Here is a 19,525-nt window from a genome sequence, read left to right as displayed (position 1 = left end):
GGACCAGCTGGAGGTTTTCCATCATGCCCCGTGTCATGCAGTCAGTGAAGAGTAACTCACAGCTCTTAAAGCTGCGGCCACCTTAGTCTTGTGAGATTGTCGTTGCCCATGTGTGCATGTGTGTAGGAATGAATTGCTGGCAGTTTTTCTCTCTAGAATACTTTGTTGGTGACCCTTGACAATAACATTTAGGCAAACGGTATGTAAGATGCAAGATGTGCACACAATCCTGGTATGCTTTGACAAAACAGTCAAAAAACAAGGCTATATTTATTCAAAGATTACCACCCAGTTGGTGTTTGTTCATCATCAAAGGTATTTTCATGCTCTGACAGGTATTAACTTGTTCAGGCTCCTTGATCCTTTTCAGTTTGTTGGAGCCACCCAGTAGCATAGCCTGCTCTTAACTGCAGCAAAGCAGGAAGTACTGGTCATTTAGTTTCAGTATAACAATGTGGCAGCATCTGAGGATGTCTCCACAGTCTTGCTCTATCCATCGCTTCGAGACTTGTTAGATGCATTGTCCGTAAGTGGATATTTTCATTACTGACATGATGATGTGGAAAACAGCGTGTTCTAAGAGTCTATGGTGAGTTGTATATTTTATAAGTTTATGGCATACAGTATAATGCAGCTAAGATAACATACTTAAGCTAATATCCTATGTATTGTGATTGATTACTTCATCAGTTACTGGGTTGACCCTGTGGAGTTAGGTTTCAGGAAGCAATGAGTGCACAGAGAACAACGTGACATAAAGCAGGGCTCGGTTCAGCAATGTTCTGAATCGATTCTGACCTGATATATTGGTTGGCTGACATTATTGATCCATCACAGGTATATCTGTTCAGCATGTATGTTGTCTGATATGGGCTGGTATGAAAACTCCTTTTTTGAAAAGAGATTTAAATGCAGAAAAAGAGCTCTAATTATAAGATGTCAAGTTTTGGTTAAAGAAGAGGGGACAAAAACAGCTTGTGTCAAGTGAGTCAAAGTTAGATAAAAAGGCTATGTTCGGGGTGTGATGATGACTGAATGTTACAGAGACAGAAAAAATGAACAACAGCCCCCTTTTATCCTGAAAGGACACCTAAAGTTAAATAGGAAATTTTGTCTTTTAAAGGGGCTCTATGGAATGTCTGTGCTGTGCTAGAAGCCAGTTTTTATTTTATGTTAACGGTCTCCAATTCTAAATTAACATTAGCATAGCAGCCACACACCAGATCCATGCCACACACTAGCAAGCTAACAGTTAACTGTTACTGCAGCTTTTTCTTCTTCTTTTCCCGTTCTATGGCGGTTGGCAACCAGTGGTAATATGTAATATGTAATATATGACAACAATTGATAATTTATTCAACCAGGATAAGATGAGGATTAGGTGAGGATAGTGAGACCAGCAGAGGCAGCAGTCAATAAACTCTAATAACCACTATGTCGTTTAGCAGTCATGTGCTGACCTATCAAATGATTCAGAATGGTGGTCACACGATGTGCAGTATGCATGAGAGAGCAAAAGTTCCGTTAACTGTCAATGCACAAACAGCCACCTCGCTGAGTGTCCCCTCCTGAACTATCACAGGAAGTGTCTTTGATAGATATCATACTCTGCCTTATCTTCTTGTGCTAACAGCATAGCAGTGCGATGCCAGTCTTCATAGACACAGGCTACGCCCAGACTTCCAGCCTAAAACAGTTTTTGGCGTTTAAATATTGTATCCAGATTTTAGGAAGCCTAAAAAAGAAATTAAAAAAACAACAACAAACGCACGATATTGTGATTTTTGCAAATCGGACCCAAACTGTATTTGGATGTGGTTAGAAGTGCGATTCTAGTCATATTAGATTTCAGCTTGCATGTCCTTTATGTCGGTTGCACTGTGACACACAACAATGTCATGTCAACAGTCATAGAGTTGCATCAGATCAGCTGAGCAGACTCCATGCAGCTACAAGCAGAGTGGCATTGAGGACAACACAGACAACAACAGCCTGTGGACAGTCAGGCTGAAATATATAATCCTCCATGCGACTTGACAGTGTGATTGTTTGGGAGAGAGATGTGGATCTCTATTTCTCATGCTGTTGGAAAGCTGCGTCACGATCGTACTCAGTGACTGACGCCTACGTAGTTACCAAAGCAACCAATACAGATAAGTTGGTGAGGCCTGTAAACAAAACTACAATCTAATCACTTGCTAAGATTAGGGTCTTTCAGATCCGATTTAAGGAACAAATCTGATTTGCCTTCAGTCTGAGCATACAGTAGCCACGGAGACAAAAGGCAGTCAAAGTACAAGAGCTCCCTGTCCCCTGTCGCATTTAATGCCTTAGTGGAATGCATCATTTCTTTGGACTAAACAACAGTTTGTGGAAAGTGTTTTAGACATGCTTTATTCAAAATCTTGTCATACTATGGACAGTCCTGGGTCTATTGTCTGCAGTGGATGATAAGACTCTGGAAACAAAGCAGGGCCTCAGGAATTTCAGTGGGAGGCACTTCATGTGTGAGAAACACAAGCAGCAAACACTTCCCCTTAGACAGCCAAAAGCCCAAGTAGTGTTTCCTGTCTGCACCATTGCTGTTTTGACAGGACAGTTTGACAGTTATTTCATCCCAATAGTGAGTAATGGGTCATCTATACAACCTGGTGGTGGTGCAAGTAGGCAATGTTTTTTTTTAACTACAGCAGCGTCAGTTAGGCCATGTGGAGGATCAAGCCCCCAGCAAGAGTGGCAGGCTTTGAAGCCAACTTTTTGCGGTGGCCAAACCATGTTATTACAACTCCTGATTATAAATCCATGACAGTTAAAATGCTTCCTTTGCAGGAATAGCAGTGAGGATGGGTGTAACATAGGGATCAATAAATGGCAATGGTACGGTTAAGTCATTAGCCCCTTTTACACAGAGATTCAGATTAGCGCCACAACAAAGACTCGCTTCTACGGCGCCATTGTTTTATATCCCGGAACCAAGAAGCACTGGGGTAACCCAGCTCCAGTCTGTTACTATTCCCACTGGCAGATCAAAGACAGAACCAAACTGTCCCCCTATTCTGCCTCTTTATATACAGACGGTGAGAAGGAATAACAGCACAATACTCTCACATTGAAAAAGCAGTCTGGAGTAACGATACCATAGGTTTCTTTTCCAGCAATGCATCAGTGACTGGATCTGATCCAGTTTCCATTTCATCAGAAATAGGATATTGTTAATTGTGCAATAGAGTACACTTAGGCTTGAGCGATGCTTCATAATGAGCGCAATCAATATATCTCTCATCTGTGCTGTGTAGAGGCTTCAAGGATGCTGAAACTTGAGATGGGTATGGTGGTATAGGCAGAGCTGATGTATTTGCTTGAACACACAAATAGTGGACTGATGTGTGATGTGACTAGCTGTGTAATCGACTCACCCGAGTTTGCCAAAGACAACAAAACAAAAATATCAGGATCAGGCAGCAACTGAACCTCTGTGATTTGAAGTGTAGTTCCTCTCCCTGTATGGTACTTTCAGACATCTGCTGCACTTTACTGTTTCATCATGTTTGCTACCACCTGGTTCAAGAGTCGTGTTACTGCTTCATAATTGAAGCATCTAGATAACTAAATAACATAGGACTTTGCCAGATGAACGCTGGGCTGAGCGGACGTGCGAGTCAAACTGAGTCAAGCCGAGCCAGCCCATGTGTATGGAATAGCCCTGTTAGAGTTGAGACCATGGTTTATAGGCTGGCATGTTGTTTCAGTTGTTGGTACTTGCTATAATTAAACAAAACAAGAATGATCACAGAACAGTACAGGCAATAGGAAAGTCTTTATACATTCAATAGGAACTGTATAAATAGTTTCAGATTTGATTGCAGCTTAAACTGGCAGTTTTTCATAGAAATAGATGAGCCTGTTGCTCCTGTATCTATTAGAACAGGATACTCAAACCACTCACAGTAGGAATGATCTTGGTAATTGTTTTGAAAGCAACAGTTAACATAGAATGAAGTAAATGCTGCAAATGTGCAGGCTTTTTATCATTTCCATGCACATGTTATCCACTTCTCCTACACTGTCTGCTATCTACTAATATCTGCCTCTAAAACCAAACTCTTGGTAGCCTCCTCTGCCAAGCTCTCTAGCTCCTCCCTTACAACCAACATGCTGACCACTTCCCTGCGACTGCCAGTCAGTGTGGGATGCCACAGGAGAAATATTTGACTTTGTTTCTGTGATCATCCACACATGTTAATTAAAGGATATGCACTCTGTGTCTGCCTTGCATGGCAGTCTTCTTCCACCTTCTCTTCTCTCTTATTTTCCTATTTCCTTAATTCCTCCTGCATTCTCCTGTCTAATTCTTCAACCTTTTTGTATGTTTCTCGTGGAAGATTCCTATCCTGCAATGGCTCACACTTACCCTGTGGCTACCTCTTTCATGTATTTAAAATCCCTGTTTGGATCTCCCATTTTGTTTCATTCACAATGTCTCATTTGGAAACTTTCAAAAGCTCCCCCTCTTGGCAAATGATTATCTAACTCTGGGGAGAATGATTTTTCCTAGCTTGACAAATTGTCCAGAAAAGGATCAGTGTAGAATCCGCCACAAAGTTGCATTACAAAATGTTTTGGAGTCTCATTTGGATCAGGAACATTAGCAAGATAATGGGCATATTTGCTCTGTGATTTGTCTATTCCTGTCTCCTACAGAAACTCTTGAAGAGGTAAAGTCAGAAACTGTGTGACAAAGTTTTTAAGAGTGAAACTCAAACTGAGAAATGAAATTAACTTTTTCTACTTCTATGGAAACCCCACTTCCTGTTTTTTCAAGAGCCGCCCTCCTGAGCAAAAAGCAGAATTATTGCTTATGTTTAACCATAGATACAGTAAGGTCCAAAAGTCTTAGTACACTAGCCACAATACTACTGCTTCTCATTTGTTTTGAATTAAATATAAACATAGCATTACCATCACAACGATGCAAGATGGCAGTCACAAAACATTGTTGGATGTAGTTGAGATAAAAAACAAAGGCCAAGTTCGAACCATTGCATGCTGAGTACTCACTGATATTGTAGCAAAACTACTTAGTAGTCATGTGTAGCATTAGCGTTTCGCCTGTTTCTGGAAACAAATTCGTATGTAACCTTTGGTGCAGGGAACAGGCATGTATATCATGAAAGAGAGGAAAACACTGTGAAGGGAAAAAAATCTGATTCAAATTAAAGCAAGAAAATGCTTAATTACTGACTCCAAAACCAGTGTATAATCTTCGACTTCCTGCCATGGAAGTACACCACCGAGAACTCAGAGAGCCTTTGAGCAGGAAAACACTTCATCTGAGGAAGTCCCTTTGGCTTAAGAGAAATAGCCCAGATCTGTCGAGTAATAACTCAACTACTGCAGAGATCCTTTGTACTGTTCCACATTTACAAGCAGGGTGTAGAATAGGCTAAGCTAAGAAAAATCCAATCATCTGCCTGTTAATTAGTGTGTCATCTATAGTCTGTTTAGCTTCAAATAATCTTAGACTCTAACCCTGTCATTATCTCTTACAGCAGTGATTTGGGTGTTTTTGTCGGGGTATAGTGTGGTTGAGAGAGAGAGAGAGAGTTTTAGCAAACACTCTAATCAGCTGGGAGCTGATGCATCAACAGGTGTTAACAGGGTTTGTGACTGTGCCTGGACACAGGCGTGGAAATAATGACTTACCTTTATTTTTCTTACTGTAATAGTATTTTTGTGTGTGTACTTCAATATGAAAAATGTGTAATTTTACTTTTAATCACAAGCACTGCACTTAGCAACATTTTCGTCACATCTGTTGTAGATTAAGAACAAAAGTCTCATGAAAAAGTTTGGCTGTCTGACTGTGCAAGAATGGAACAAAGAAAGGAGCCAGATCAGCAGCTGCAGCAACAGGAAAGCAAAGCTCGCAGCAGACACTCCAGAAAACATGCATGTTCAATGTGTATGCTCCCTGACCAAGTTTCAGGCCTAGCAGTTTGTGAATGGTGCACAAATGCACAACAGAGTTAACGAATACAAAGATAAAATCATTATGGGTAAATTGTTAGCATTATTGTACCTCAGCACAGTTTAACGAAGGGTTGTAGCTTCCCTTGAGGGATTTAATGCATCAGCCAGTGAGCGTGCCAAGTGACCCGAATCAAACACCCATGATTTTGCATGAAAAACTGGTGCATGCTAAATTCTAAAATGCTCATGGTAAATCATCCAGTGAGTTCTGCATTCATTGTGAAACTTGTACCTTCAGTGAGGTGCGTGAGGACTTTATACTGTTTTTGAGAATTATCCTCGACACAGTTGTGACTGCAGAAACTCAGCTCAGAATATCTGAAGACATTGAAAAGGACTGGATATCATGTCAGGCTGTTTAATTTATCAGCTTAATAATACTTGTTGCATTCACCTTAGTGTCCATAGACTTCTTGTTTATTGTCTGAATTTTGTCCTCTTCCCTGGGTTATTCTAATGTGGCTACATTGACTCGCCAAGTAATGTGCACTGCTTCAATCACACATCAGATCTTTTTCTTAACAAATGATTCAAGTTGAAAATCTTTACTGGCGTTCAATGTACAATTTGCTAATAACAATATTATGTAGCAAAAGTCAATGGAAACCAAAAAACTTATCAACCCATAAAGTAATTCTCCACTCCATGAAATACCTTCAACACATTACTCTAGCGATAGGGTTAGAAAATATGGGCTATGGTTAAATCTTAGCTGTCACGGAGTAATGTTAAACGTTTGAACAGCTGATTTTACCGGAGGCTGACAAGGGTGGCATTCTAGTCACATTTAGTCTTGCATAGCCAGACCTCTCTTATCTGACATGTTTTCAGTTTCTTCTCTCCACAAGTTATCTAGTCTCGATTACATAACACAATACCATCACCTTGTCTACAATAGGGAGAGGGCACTGAAGGCCGCCAGGCAAGCAGGAAAAGAAACCATTGTGTTGATACAACATTAGTTAATACTGTACTCTTCCAAACAATTCAGTCACGTAACTATCCATCCATTATTGAATGGATTATACACTTCAGGATCCTCCTTACCCTGGGAATATGCGCAAACATCAATGGTGCATGTTGCAAAGCGTTTGGTCCATTGTAAATGGAACAGATTCCAACGATGTAATCCACTAAATTACACGTTTCTAGATCTTGTGTCTTGTTATAAAACAGACTGTGTTCTGCACATCTCTAAAGTTACTATATTCATGTAACAAAGCCTGAGTTTTAGTGTAACTTATCACCAAAAGAGTGGGGGGGTTCTAGGGGGAAAGAGAAGACCCTAATGTTCAGTTCAACAGTCCTAATGAAGTAAATACCAAAGATTAACATGCAGCAATGGAGGATAAACAGGATGGAAGTGAACTTGGGCCACTGTTGAGGAATACGCTTCTGTACATAGGGAGACACTCTCCCAGGCCAGCTACCAGGGCGCCCTTACAATACACTGTATGGTCTGAAATAACACCAGCTCACTGAAACAGCAAAATTACTGTGAATTCAAACTAATCTAATGAGTCTTTTTCTGCATTTTTTTTTTTTTTTTTTTTTTTTTGCCTTTGTAAGGCTTTATTGATAGGACAGCTGAAGACTAGACAGGAAACAGAATGAGAGAGAGAGGGCAAAGGGCCCGGGGCCGCTGCAGCGAGGACAAAGCCTCTGCACATGGGATACCCGCTCTACCAACTGAGCTAAGTGGCGGCCCTCATTTTCTGCATGTTAACCTCTACAATAAAGACGCAACAATATTGGCACTTACAGGACAACTTAAAAGCAGATACCAATATATCTGTGATGGGCCAATGTCAGCCAATGATATGGGCCAATTGATATATCATTCGCTTTTAGCCCCACTTCTTAAGTGAATTATTAAGGTTAATATTTTCTCAGCTCCAGGGTTTTGTTTTTTTTCAGGCATAGACACCTTTATTCAGATAGTGGATAGATTTGTGAAATGGGAGAGAGAGGGCGTATGACATGCAGCAAAGGTCCGCTGGCCGGGATTCCAACCAGGGTCCGCTGCGTATGTGGCATGTGCTTTAACCACTCGACTACCTGCGCGCCATTTGTTATTGTTTTTTACAAGTAGACATGGTGTTGAAACAAACTTTACTCTAAGCAGCAGTAGTGGCATTAAAAACTTTAGTTTCACCATTATTGAGGCTATTTTCCTTATTTGTTTTGATCTATTCAGTTTTCCTAATATAGCTCACAGGTCTGAATAGGCAGGCTTGCATGTTTTTAGGTTCACACGCTATGTTGCAAATAGTTTCTTTAGAATATCTCATTGACAGGTTGATATTTTACTGAAAAATATCATCTAATTGTAGTTGATATAGGTTAGACTTTTGTAGCTACTGACCAGCTTGGGTCATCTCTTTATTCCCATCATTATCTAAACCCTAGAGCCCGACTGAAATATTGATATTGATATATATATCATATATATTGAATATTGATATATTTGATAATACTGGCTTATCACAGATGTATCTGTATTGTTGTATATGTTCAACATGCACTGATATGAAAACTTTTTATAATGCAGAAAAAGATGCTTGGGGTATATTTAAATTGTTAAATCTCCTGTGAAGTTTACTTTTTCACTTATTTGAGGTTTAAAAGATTATTGTTAAACTAAAAAATACCACGCCTCTGTTACATCTCCGTCACAAGTGTTAAGATAAACACATTTGAGGAGTCAGTGCTGATGTACTGCAGTTATCCAGAGAAGATGTCCTCGTCTCACTGACATGAGTCTGCAGGTTGAGGTTTTGGCTCAAAGTTTATAAGACTGCATTCCTTTTAAATCCCCCTCTCCTCCTCCACCCACTTACCCTCCTTTCTCTATGTGGCCTCTGTGTGACGTATGCCGTTGCGTAATACCAAGGGCTGAGGCTAAGTGAGTGAGAGGAAGTGGGACTACTACTGAAATGCAGCGGAGGTTTTGACCTAGTCTTTTTTTTTTTTTTTTTTAAGCAGCCGTGCCTGTAAGAGACGATAACCACATTGAGGCAGCTCTTATGGCTCATGGGAGTACTTAGGAAGACAAGACAGCAACAAGATGAGATACTGATGTCCGTTTTAGCTGTGAGTTTCTGTCTGTGATCACTCCCCTCAGAGTCACTACCTGGAAGTGAAGCAGAAAACTTTCCTGTAAACCAGCAGGAAAAGCTCAAGCATCAGTGCTTGATATTCTCACCGTCTCTCCGAATGAATCTCTTTAGAGGTAAGAAACATGTGTTTCAATTCATCTCAGTATATTTGAAGTTTAATTTTATAGACATGAAAAATAAATGCTGCCACTAACCTTTCTAATAGATATGAGATGACGTTTCTTTTTCCATCTCATGCTGTTTTATACTTCCACTCCACTACATTTAGTTAGTTATTTTTTATGTCTCTCTTAGGAGAAATTTACATTGCAGATTGAAATATTGTACTTTTTATAGTACTATTGTACTCTGTGACTTTACTTAACTTTAGTTACTGCATATGTTCTTCTTTCCATTTGCATCCAAAACTTTACTTCAATAAAAACCTGGTGGGGCTGATTTGACTCCGTCTGTATTTGACTGTGTATCTTTATCTTTTGTTGCATACATTTTTTATTAATCTGAATTTGCAAAGTAACTACTAACTGAAACTTTGGAATAAATGTAATCAAGGGAAAGACACAATATCTTCCTCTGAAAGATAGTGGATAAGAAGTATGAAGTAGCATTAAACTAGTATTAGTACATCAAAACTGTACTGAAACACAGTATTTGAATGAATGTACTTGGTAAATTTCCACCACAACGTGGGAGATAAAGAGGATAGCGTTTATCAGGGTAAACTTTAGCCTTGCATCATTTTTATCTCTTTTGCAATTGAATGCCAATTTTTTATCTCTTTTGCAATTGAATGCCATATTTATTTCACGATCTGTAATAAGGATAGATAAATAGATAAGTTAAAAGTTATAAATTAGTTATTTGAATGTATTTTGATGCACAGTGAATGTACAATGAACAAAATGAACAAATTTCCCCCAAACTGTATTATACCGTACAATAACTATTATATGAATGAAATGTCTCTAACACTGGTTTGGCAGCAACTTTAAGCTCAGTTTCTGCCTTTAGGGAACAGTGGTCCATAGACAATCTGTTGCTTCTGAAACATGAAACCTGAATACCGTAAAAACACCCTCATTTTTCTTTTGTTTTCTGCACTGAACAGCCTTTTTTTTCTTTTTGTTCTTTCCCCAGGGAAATAGTGCAGTATCTGCACTTGTAGTTAAAGCTGAACTTCATGTTTTTGTTCCTGACACATTAATGTTGCTACAGTTACTTCGATATTTCAGTGTAAACCCTGTGCTGTTCATTAGAAGATTTACAAAATAGTTATTGCCTGTATTTGCCGCATGTTTGCAGAAAAAGCCACTCTGGATATGCTCCTTAATTCTTAAAAGTCTTGACTAGCTTTAAACTTAAAAGTCTTAACTAGCATACATAAATCAGATTGTCTGCTATAGCAAGGCCGGATTAAAAATTGGGCAATTCAGTCGGACCATTTCATTTGTTTACATTTGGTGGACATTGACCATCTGCTGTCAGTGGGAAGAGCAAAAGATTCTAGAACGTCACCAATATTAATGTAAGCACAAACATGTGACACTGATCATCTTTTCTGGTGTAGCAGTGTGCATTGTCCTGCCACCTGGGTCTGCCATTGCTGTAAGTAGGATGCATCTAAAACTGTGTTTGTGTGGATGGTGGCATCCACATGCATGGCAGGACCCAAGGTGTCGCAGCAGAACATTGCACCGTAACAAGATTATCTAGGGTATTCACTGGACCTGTTAATCCCTTTGTTGTGGCTTATCCACCCGCAGCCTGTGAACCAAGCACACGTATCAGTATCTGTTATATACTAAATTATATATGCCTACTGGTATACTTATCCACTGCTGCAGAGACATGCTAACCTTGGTTTGCCTCTGAGACATAGCAACCTTGGTATGTCACTGCAGTGACAACATAACAAGCCAATGCCTCTGCATTTGTAACCCCAACTAACGGCTCTAGATGAAAAGTCAGTCATTTCAATTCATCCTGAGGTAAACGCGAACGGTTTGTACCAAATTCCGTGTCAATCATTCCAATAGCTGTTGATACATTTCGTCAGAACCACGAATGTCAACCTCATGCTGCCACATTTCTGTCTGTGCCAGTCCATGCTGTAGATGTTCAGAGATTGTTCTGGTTAAGGTATCTTGACTAGCGCTACTGAAAAGTCTATGTAATGATGATATAACTACATTACATACCACAATACATGGCAATCCATCCAGTCTTTGTTGAGACATTTCAGTGTTGACAAAAGTCGTGTGCACATGCTAGTGTGGCTGAAAAAAAAAGAGACTGCATCATGGTCATTGCATCATTGCATTTACAGAAATGCATTTGAATAATAGTGAATAAGTGTAATTAATTGAAGGAAGTTACTATTTCTGATCTGTGAAATGAGACTGAACACAGATATCAGTGCACTTGCTCTAAAAGTAAGTTTACATAGTGTGGTATCAGATTGTAAAAGACTGCAGTGTCCAAATGTATTCAAATATTGACAGCGTGTTGCAAAGGGCAGTTGTATAGAGCACATTTCGCAATTGAGTTCAAGTTTTTCGCAAACAAGGTTTCACTTTATCTTTTTTTTTTTCTATCCAATCCAGCGCCAGAGGAACTGGTCTCAGGGCTATGCTGCAGCCACAGATGAAGAGTGATCACTGATCATGAAGGTCAGAGCTTGTCTAAAGGCGGAGGTCAAGTACACCGCCATCTTCCTCTCTCTGGCTGTGTCTGTCTTTATCCTTGTGCTGCATAACATCGAAATCTTGGAGGTGAGAATTTGGTTTTGGTGGGACCACTTGAAGAGTTAGATCCTGTTTGAATTTTTCATATTATTCAGAATTCAGAATATTGTTTCCAGATACTTACATATAATAATAATAATAATAATGATAATAATAATAATAAAAGCAGTTTGAGTTAACATGTATGATGTTACGTTTCTTCATTTAAATGTCCAGAAAAGACCATACAGTTGCTATATTTGCACTCATATTATCCTAAATGTTTTCAACAACTTTCAAACACAGAGAAATTCGTAATTTTTACCAAAGTTTCATTTGGTCACCTGTCGCTGTAACTCCCACTAGAGACTCAGAAAAAGAGGAACTAAACATAACATGAATAAAACTTTCAAACATGACCTCATCCATGAACATTTCTGCCTGAATCATATAGAATTTCATTGGCTGTGGTGGTTGTTTTACAAGAAAACTCCTATGATCCCACACTACTTACATCTTTCGTTTTGATTGAGAGACACCTAGTGGCACATATCACACATTGTGCTTCTACAGGGAAGTTTACTTCACAATCCTGAACTGTAATTCACTGACAGCAGAAGCTCCTGCTAGAGACATAAATCTCAACAAATGTCTAGTTTTCAGAAGCCAGTGGAGGAATGACTAAATGTGACTTGAGATGGACTTTAAGTGACTCATTAAAAATGACTTTTGACTCTGTAGCCAAACAAATGTTGGTGTGCGTTACAGTCATAATTAAATACTTTGTTCAGTTCAAAGAATAAGTGTGACGGCTTTACTTTGTGTATGTAGCAGAAATCAATGCATCTTTTCAACCATGAAAATATCATGTCATTGTCACCATATCACTATCCCACATTTTCACTGAACAAGACTTTGAGGCACATGCAAAAGAAAACTTTGGATTTGACTTCAACATTGAAGTTCTTGCCTTGTGCAAAACCGACTGAGTAGCCTACCTTGAAATTCCTGCATTTCTATCGGTCAGTGTTAGAGCAGAATGATTGTCCAAGGAAAAATAGGCAAAGGCAAGAATACCTGTAGCTAGCAGCTCACAGATTGATTTGTCAAAAAAGAAAAAATTGTCATTTTATGCCTTGCAGCACTAAGAATTTTCCTTCTTGTCTTTTTGTTGTATTTAATATTTGCCATCTCCCCCGACTCTTATAAGGGTTGGTTTAAAGTGAACTCCAACACTTGCCTCCCGAAACCTGCCACAGACCATCACGGGCGCCATGGCTTCTGCACCTTCGATCCATTATCCTCTGAGGATGCTGAGGAGGAACGCCTTCTACTACAATCCACTGCTTGGCCTAAAACTCCACTGTTGCCATCTCCTCTTTCCCTGGAGGAGACCAGTGATCCTGCCCACAGCACCTTCACCATTCCTCCAGGAAAGGAAGGACGACAATGGCAGATAGGGGACCAGCTGGAGGTCACGATAAATATGTGTGATTTTAAAGGACATCCAAAGAAGACTGGGGGAGATGTCTTACTCGCTCGGCTGCACAATCCGAGCGTAGAGGCAGGTGTTGCTGGGAAAGTGGTGGATCATCTGAATGGCACATACACTGCTGTTTTCTCTTTACTATGGGAAGGAAGTGCACAGGTCCAGGTGATTCTTAACACTGTTACGTTACATGTGATTGTACTGTAGCTGTTTTTAATCTTCTAATTGACTGTTTGCCCCACCTGAATTACTTTTGCTACTCCTGTTAGCTTTGACTTCTCACACAGCATATGTGCAGTTTATAATAATAACTGTATCATTTCAAGCTACTAGCGCAATCTTTTTTTAAAAAAATGTTTTATTTTTTCACAATTTTAAAAAAGATATACAGAAATAACCATGATAGAAAATAAACCCCAGTAGCTCAGTTGGTAGAGCGCACGACCCACATGCAGTGGCCCTTTTTGTGGGAACACCATAAAAGAACTATCCGGGAGGCTCCCATGCATTAGGGAAAAACTACTTAAACTACATAGCAACCATAAATTGTAACCACACAAAACAATATAGCATAAAGTACTTCACTTGAAGTAAGAGTATTTAACTGCTGTAGATAGTAAGCTAGACATTAATGCTAAAATTTGCAGTAAACATGAAAAGAGGCAAATAGGCTTATTTATTCCCGGCACTTTGCCTCCTTTTTTATTGGGTTTTGAAAAGGTTAAGAGACCACCCTCCAAGCAGTACATAGTATTTCTTACTACAGCTGTACAGTATATCCACACCGCTTTCAACAATTGGGGGGGATCTGGAGCTTGACAGACCTGCTGTGTTTGCTAAGCCATAATTGGACAACAACAACATCCGCTGTTCGGGGTTTAGTGAATGGTCACTTGTCCAGATAAGCCTGAAGATGCAGTTTGCTTTGGATCTGAAACAAATAGTACAGCTTAAGTATTCAGTAGAACTCACTTTATTTACAGATAAGACTGAACATGACCGGACTTTGACATTTTTTCAGGTGACACTGGTTCATCCAAGTGAGGCTGTCACTGTGCTGCAAAGGTTGAATGTCGAAGAGCCAGACAGGATTTACTTCTGGAGCGTCTTTCGCTCAGGCAGCCTCTCCCAAACGACTGCCTGCAACGTCTGTTTGCGTCCGACTCAGCAGCCGCAGTGCAACTACACGGACGTCCGTACAGGAGAGCCCTGGTTCTGCTACAAGCCACAAAATCTGAGCTGTAATTCTCGGGTCACCCACAGCATGGGAGGAATCAAGCAAAACCTCAAGGCAGAGGAGGAGAAGCTCTTTGACAGGTAAAGAAGGGAAGAGATATGACTGGAATTTTGAGTAACCTCCATTGCTCATATGAAAATGTTGTGTGTGATTTTGAAAGAACTTTCAAGCAGTTCTTTTTTTTTTTTTCTTTTTAAAATTGTCTCAAATCTTTTGTCCTCCTTCCTTGCATTGATGTTGTTTATGTTGTAGTGTGTGTAACAAATGTTGTATTATCTATACTTTCCTTCAGTCGTGTCAATATGAAAATCTCCATTCGGGCCTCAGGACCTGCCAACATCACTGTGTTGCCAAAAAAGGAAGGTAAAGCATCATTTTTTACTACTGCCACAGCCGTCCATAATAATAGTTCAAATATTCACATATCGCATTGAATATGTGACAGTCTGTGAAAGTAAGAATCATTTGTAAACACCTCATCACTTTCTTCTGGATGGCACTGTCCTGTTGAGAGATGTATTCAGGTCACTTTGAGAAGTGTACTTGGAGCATGGAGTGTGAGGTTCAAAGTTCGTGAACATGACACCAGCTGTTCCCAGAGTATCAGGTTTCTAAGGATGCATTATACAACACAGGGTTGTATAATGAAATGAAAGCTTGTCGTTCCCTCATGCTACACAAACATAGACTTTATGTACAGTTACTTATATACATAAACACGTATAAGATCGTGAAATAATTCTGTTGTACATTTCTTAAATTTTCATCCAGGCAAATGTAAACAGCAGCAACAAGATGCTGACGATAATATGGTCAGCATCTTCGAATTAAAAAGTTCATCATTACATAAACTTTCACTGCATTTGAGCAGCAAGAATCAGTGAAACACAGAGTCCACCTCTTATTGTCCTGCCAGAGTCAGCACTTTGATCCTCAAATATTTTGTAAAGAAAGTTGCTTTAAAGGACTGGGCTGATAATATTCGCTATTTTCCATATTGCCATCAAGTCCCAAAATTGATTATACTATCAGTCACCACTTATGAGGCCAAATTATTCCTCTGCCATGGAACTACACACAAAAACTCACCAGTGGGCCTCTGTTATTGTCAACAACTCTCTTGTTCACAATAATGATAAAGTAAAATAACCCCTCCATTACTCTTTGACTTATTCTCAGGTCAACCAAATGTGGAGAGCAGCATTGTGAAGTCTGGACCTGCTGGCTATTATTACCAGGGTGTGTGGCATGCACTGGGTGGATCAACAGTTAACCAGTTCAACACTGAAACAATCACTCAGTGTCTGAAAGGCAAGGTGGTCTACATGTTTGGAGACTCCACCGTGAGGCAGTTTTTTGAATACCTCAACACAGAACTACCAAGTAGGTGATCCGCAGGGATTTCTGGTTGCAGTTGGATTTTGTTCACACTGAAGCCTAATCTGTTCCCTCTCTAATAATTTTAGATCTGAGGGAGTTTGACCTGCACAATGAGAGGAAAGCTGGACCTTTTATATCTTTGGATTATACAAACAACATCTTGTTGAATTACCGCTTCCACGGTCCTCCTATCCGCATTGTCCCTATCCCAACCAGTGAGCTGCGTTACATGGCCAATGAACTCGATGGTATAACTGGAGGTTCCAAAACCGTTGTCATTTTTTGCATCTGGGCTCATTTCGGCACTTTCCCCATGGAGATCTACATCCGCCGGGTGCAGAACATCCGCAGGGCGGTGGTGCGTCTGCTGGACAGGGCTCCAAACACGCTGGTTATCATCCGGACCGGGAATCCCAAAGAACTCACACTTACTGTGGCGCTAACCAACAGCGACTGGCACTCGTACCAGGCTGACAAGGTGCTCAGAGCCATGTTCAACGGACTGAATGTTCATTTTGTGAATGCCTGGGAGATGACTCTGGCCCACCACCTGCCCCACGACCTCCACCCAAAACACCCCATCATTAAGAACATGATCAATGTTATCATGTCCTACATGTGCCCTCAAAAGGGCGGCTAGATTTGTGGGAGACTGAGGATTCAATAACACACACTGACTATAAGAGTTTGATCCACGTCTCTACCAAGTAGAGATGTGGACTTGAGTCACTGTGACTTGGACTTCAGTTTACTGGAGTCACTATATTGATGACTTGCAACTTGTGAGGAAGAGGAAGGACTTTGGAGACAAAAAAATGACTTGAGACTTAAGACTGAGACTGGGACCAAATTACTTGAGTCTCATGTTTCAATCAAATCTATTTTCAGATCGGGATTGAGAGGTCAGGTATTACAAATAACCAATGCTGAACGCAATGCCCCATGTTTTTGGATTGTCGAGCAGGATTCCGAGTGATACAGAAAGCCACAGGCCAAGGACTATGAAATTCCTGTGTGATTGTAATTACAGTTAGCTGAGATTTGAGTACCCTAATTTTGCTGCTAACTGTCTCAGGGTGAGCCTGTGCCTGGCTAGTTTGACTCCCAGGTACAAGGAACTTCACATGTTCCCTGTTCTTCCAAAACCATTATTAATGATGCTTGGGGACAATCATTTAAACTAACCAAAAAGTGACAAGGTCCACACAGGATGCCAGGAGGGCCAAGTACAGGTTTGTGTCCTGTGTAGAACTTACTGTTAGATTATTGACTTGTGAGATGTATTACACAGAGACATAGATATTTTTTGGTCTCTGTCATAGTTTGATTGTGTTTACACTGCACCTTAATCTGCTCCTGTGTCATTTCATATTTGGCTGCAGTTAGCCTCCAAAGACTAAACTTAAAATGCAACTGACCCTTATCTCCAGAATATTTAAGTTTGACAAGTAGGACAGTGTGAGCCTATTTTCAGGTCTAAACAGTGATGAGTAAAAAAGTGAGATTCCTCACTACATAGCCTCTTTTATCATCAGCTATGGGGGGGGGCATCAATGTGTTTAATTCAGAATGTTATTGACTAAGACTTTTTAAACATGTTTAATGTTTAAAGTAGTCTGATTTCTACTGTCTTTCTGGTGTGTTTGTGATGAGGAGCTTGAAACAGACAAATGAGCGGAGAGGACACTCCTCTCATGGCAATGGGAAGGAGTCAATCGCCTTTTTTTAGCACCTTTAAAATTGTGTTTGTGAGCTTGAGGAATGTTTTGCAAATTTTCTAACAGAGCAAGGGTAGCTGTTTTCAGTCCTAATCCTATGCTAAGATTCCAATACAGCAGCTCTGCCACATATTCTACCACGAAGCTTAAAGTAGCCGGTTTTGTTGCAAACTCAGCTTATTTTATGTTTTAAACTATTTCTGAAGTTGTAATAAGTGGTATTGTTGTACCACTTTGTGTTAGAAACATTCCTCCCTTATCATTTTTGTAAATAGGGCAGGCCAAATGTGAGAAATACCCATCACTTTATCGTCATCCACAAGACCACAGCAAAGTACATCTTTAATAATGAACATATGATATAGATATATTCCTTTCTGAGTGTGTGAACTGAAAACTGAATAGTAACTTTGTAAATGTAGAAATCCTGGCTGAGCTGTTGTGTTGGCATGAATTCAAGTTTACATGTGTGCCTAATAAAGTGGCCACTGTGTGTGTGTGTGTGTGTGTGTGTGTGTGTGTGTGTGTGTGTGTGTGTATATATATATATATATATATATATATATATATATATATATATATATATATTATGTGTGTGTGTATATACATAGAGATAGATATTTATTAAATGCATATATATAGGTATTAAAGGTAAAACATAATACTTAATACAACATTGAAATGCAATGATTCAGTGGTGATATACCAGAATCACTGATGAAAAAAGATGTGTTAAACACAGTAATATGTCAGTGACAGTGTGTACCACGTTAAAACTCGATGATAGATTCATCTCTGTCCCTGTCCTGAATTTAGCTGCTTGCGAGGGTCACCAAACTCCCAAAACCTCTAGTTCTGTGCCTTTAATCTGGGGCTGGATCCTGCAGATGTCCAAGTGCCCTATGTATACTTTGCAGCCCTCAGTGTCCCACATTCCACTGTGCCCTTATCTTGTTCAACACAGCTTTCAGGCTATTCTTGGTAAGGTTGGGAAATATGTGACTATGTATTTATAGAAGAATTACGGTTATCCACCACTGGTGAATATTTGTACTTGAACAAGGGTTGTTGGGTCCCTAACAGATGTAAATACTGAATGCCAACAAGTCTGTGCTTGTTAGTAGCTTGTACATGTTAATTACAGGACTTTATATGGATACATTTACTGGTAGCCATGTATTTCTCTGTCATTGTCTGTGCTCTCTCTCTGTGTTGTAAACGTGGATGTGTGCCAAGTACGAGACTGTCGCCTGCATAACTTCAGCTGACTGTTTACTGACTGTAGCCAGTGTTCCATTCTGCTTGTCACCAAGTTTAACAAAAGCATATAAAAACTGGCTGAGAGGGACTGGGATTGTGTATATATCAGACACTGCCGTCATCCAGCAGGGTGGGAGTTTCTTCCATTCAGTAATAAAAACTAAGTGAATTTAGTGATTCATACTAACTGCCTTAATATTAAATGATATCTACGTTACCTCAGCAGCCATGTATGTATGAAAATCTCCCTTGAGAGATATGAATGTGTTTTTTGGCTCCAAAGAACCGAAATAAAGACTGTTGACGTCATGTGACAATAATATACTTGATGATGTCAACTTTTGGATGAAGTAGAGCTGCAGTGAATAATCACCTAGTAATTGTAAATATTTTTTGGTTTCTCGACTCCTCTGTGATGTTAAATTGAATAATGAGTGTTGGAAACAGGGTTCGTACGGGTGCTTGAAATCCTTGAAAGTGCTTGAATGTCAATGTTGTGTTTTCAAGGTCTGAAAAGTGCTTGGATTTTCGTTTAAGTGCTTGAAAGTGCTTGACATTATAACTGTGTC

The 19,525-nt window shown here is 39.8% G+C and overlaps 1 protein-coding gene across 3 annotated transcripts; it reads left to right on the top strand.

Annotated features, from left to right (window-relative positions):
- The first annotated feature begins 454 nt into the window (after window positions 1–454).
- LOC115595956 (NXPE family member 3-like) lies at window positions 455–17,679 on the top strand. 3 transcript variants are annotated; one of them, XM_030440803.1, is made up of 8 exons: window positions 455–589; window positions 9,155–9,262; window positions 11,753–11,920; window positions 13,083–13,526; window positions 14,383–14,678; window positions 14,891–14,961; window positions 15,778–15,981; window positions 16,065–17,679. In XM_030440803.1, exons 3-8 carry the CDS (start codon window positions 11,813–11,815, stop codon window positions 16,616–16,618), a joined length of 1,677 nt encoding a protein of 558 aa, XP_030296663.1. In that variant the 5' UTR covers window positions 455–589; window positions 9,155–9,262; window positions 11,753–11,812; the 3' UTR covers window positions 16,619–17,679. The 3 variants fall into 3 exon arrangements, with proteins under 3 accessions (XP_030296663.1, XP_030296664.1, XP_030296662.1); XM_030440804.1 differs by lacking the exon at window positions 9,155–9,262; XM_030440802.1 differs by lacking the exon at window positions 455–589 and having other exon boundaries at window positions 8,524–9,262.
- Window positions 17,680–19,525: the final 1,846 nt, after the last annotated feature.

This window comes from Sparus aurata, chromosome 14 (assembly GCF_900880675.1).
Source record: "Sparus aurata chromosome 14, fSpaAur1.1, whole genome shotgun sequence".
NCBI lineage: Eukaryota > Metazoa > Chordata > Actinopteri > Spariformes > Sparidae > Sparus > Sparus aurata.
Note: the sequence above shows the minus strand (reverse complement) of the source record. Positions and strands in the feature narration are given on the sequence as shown.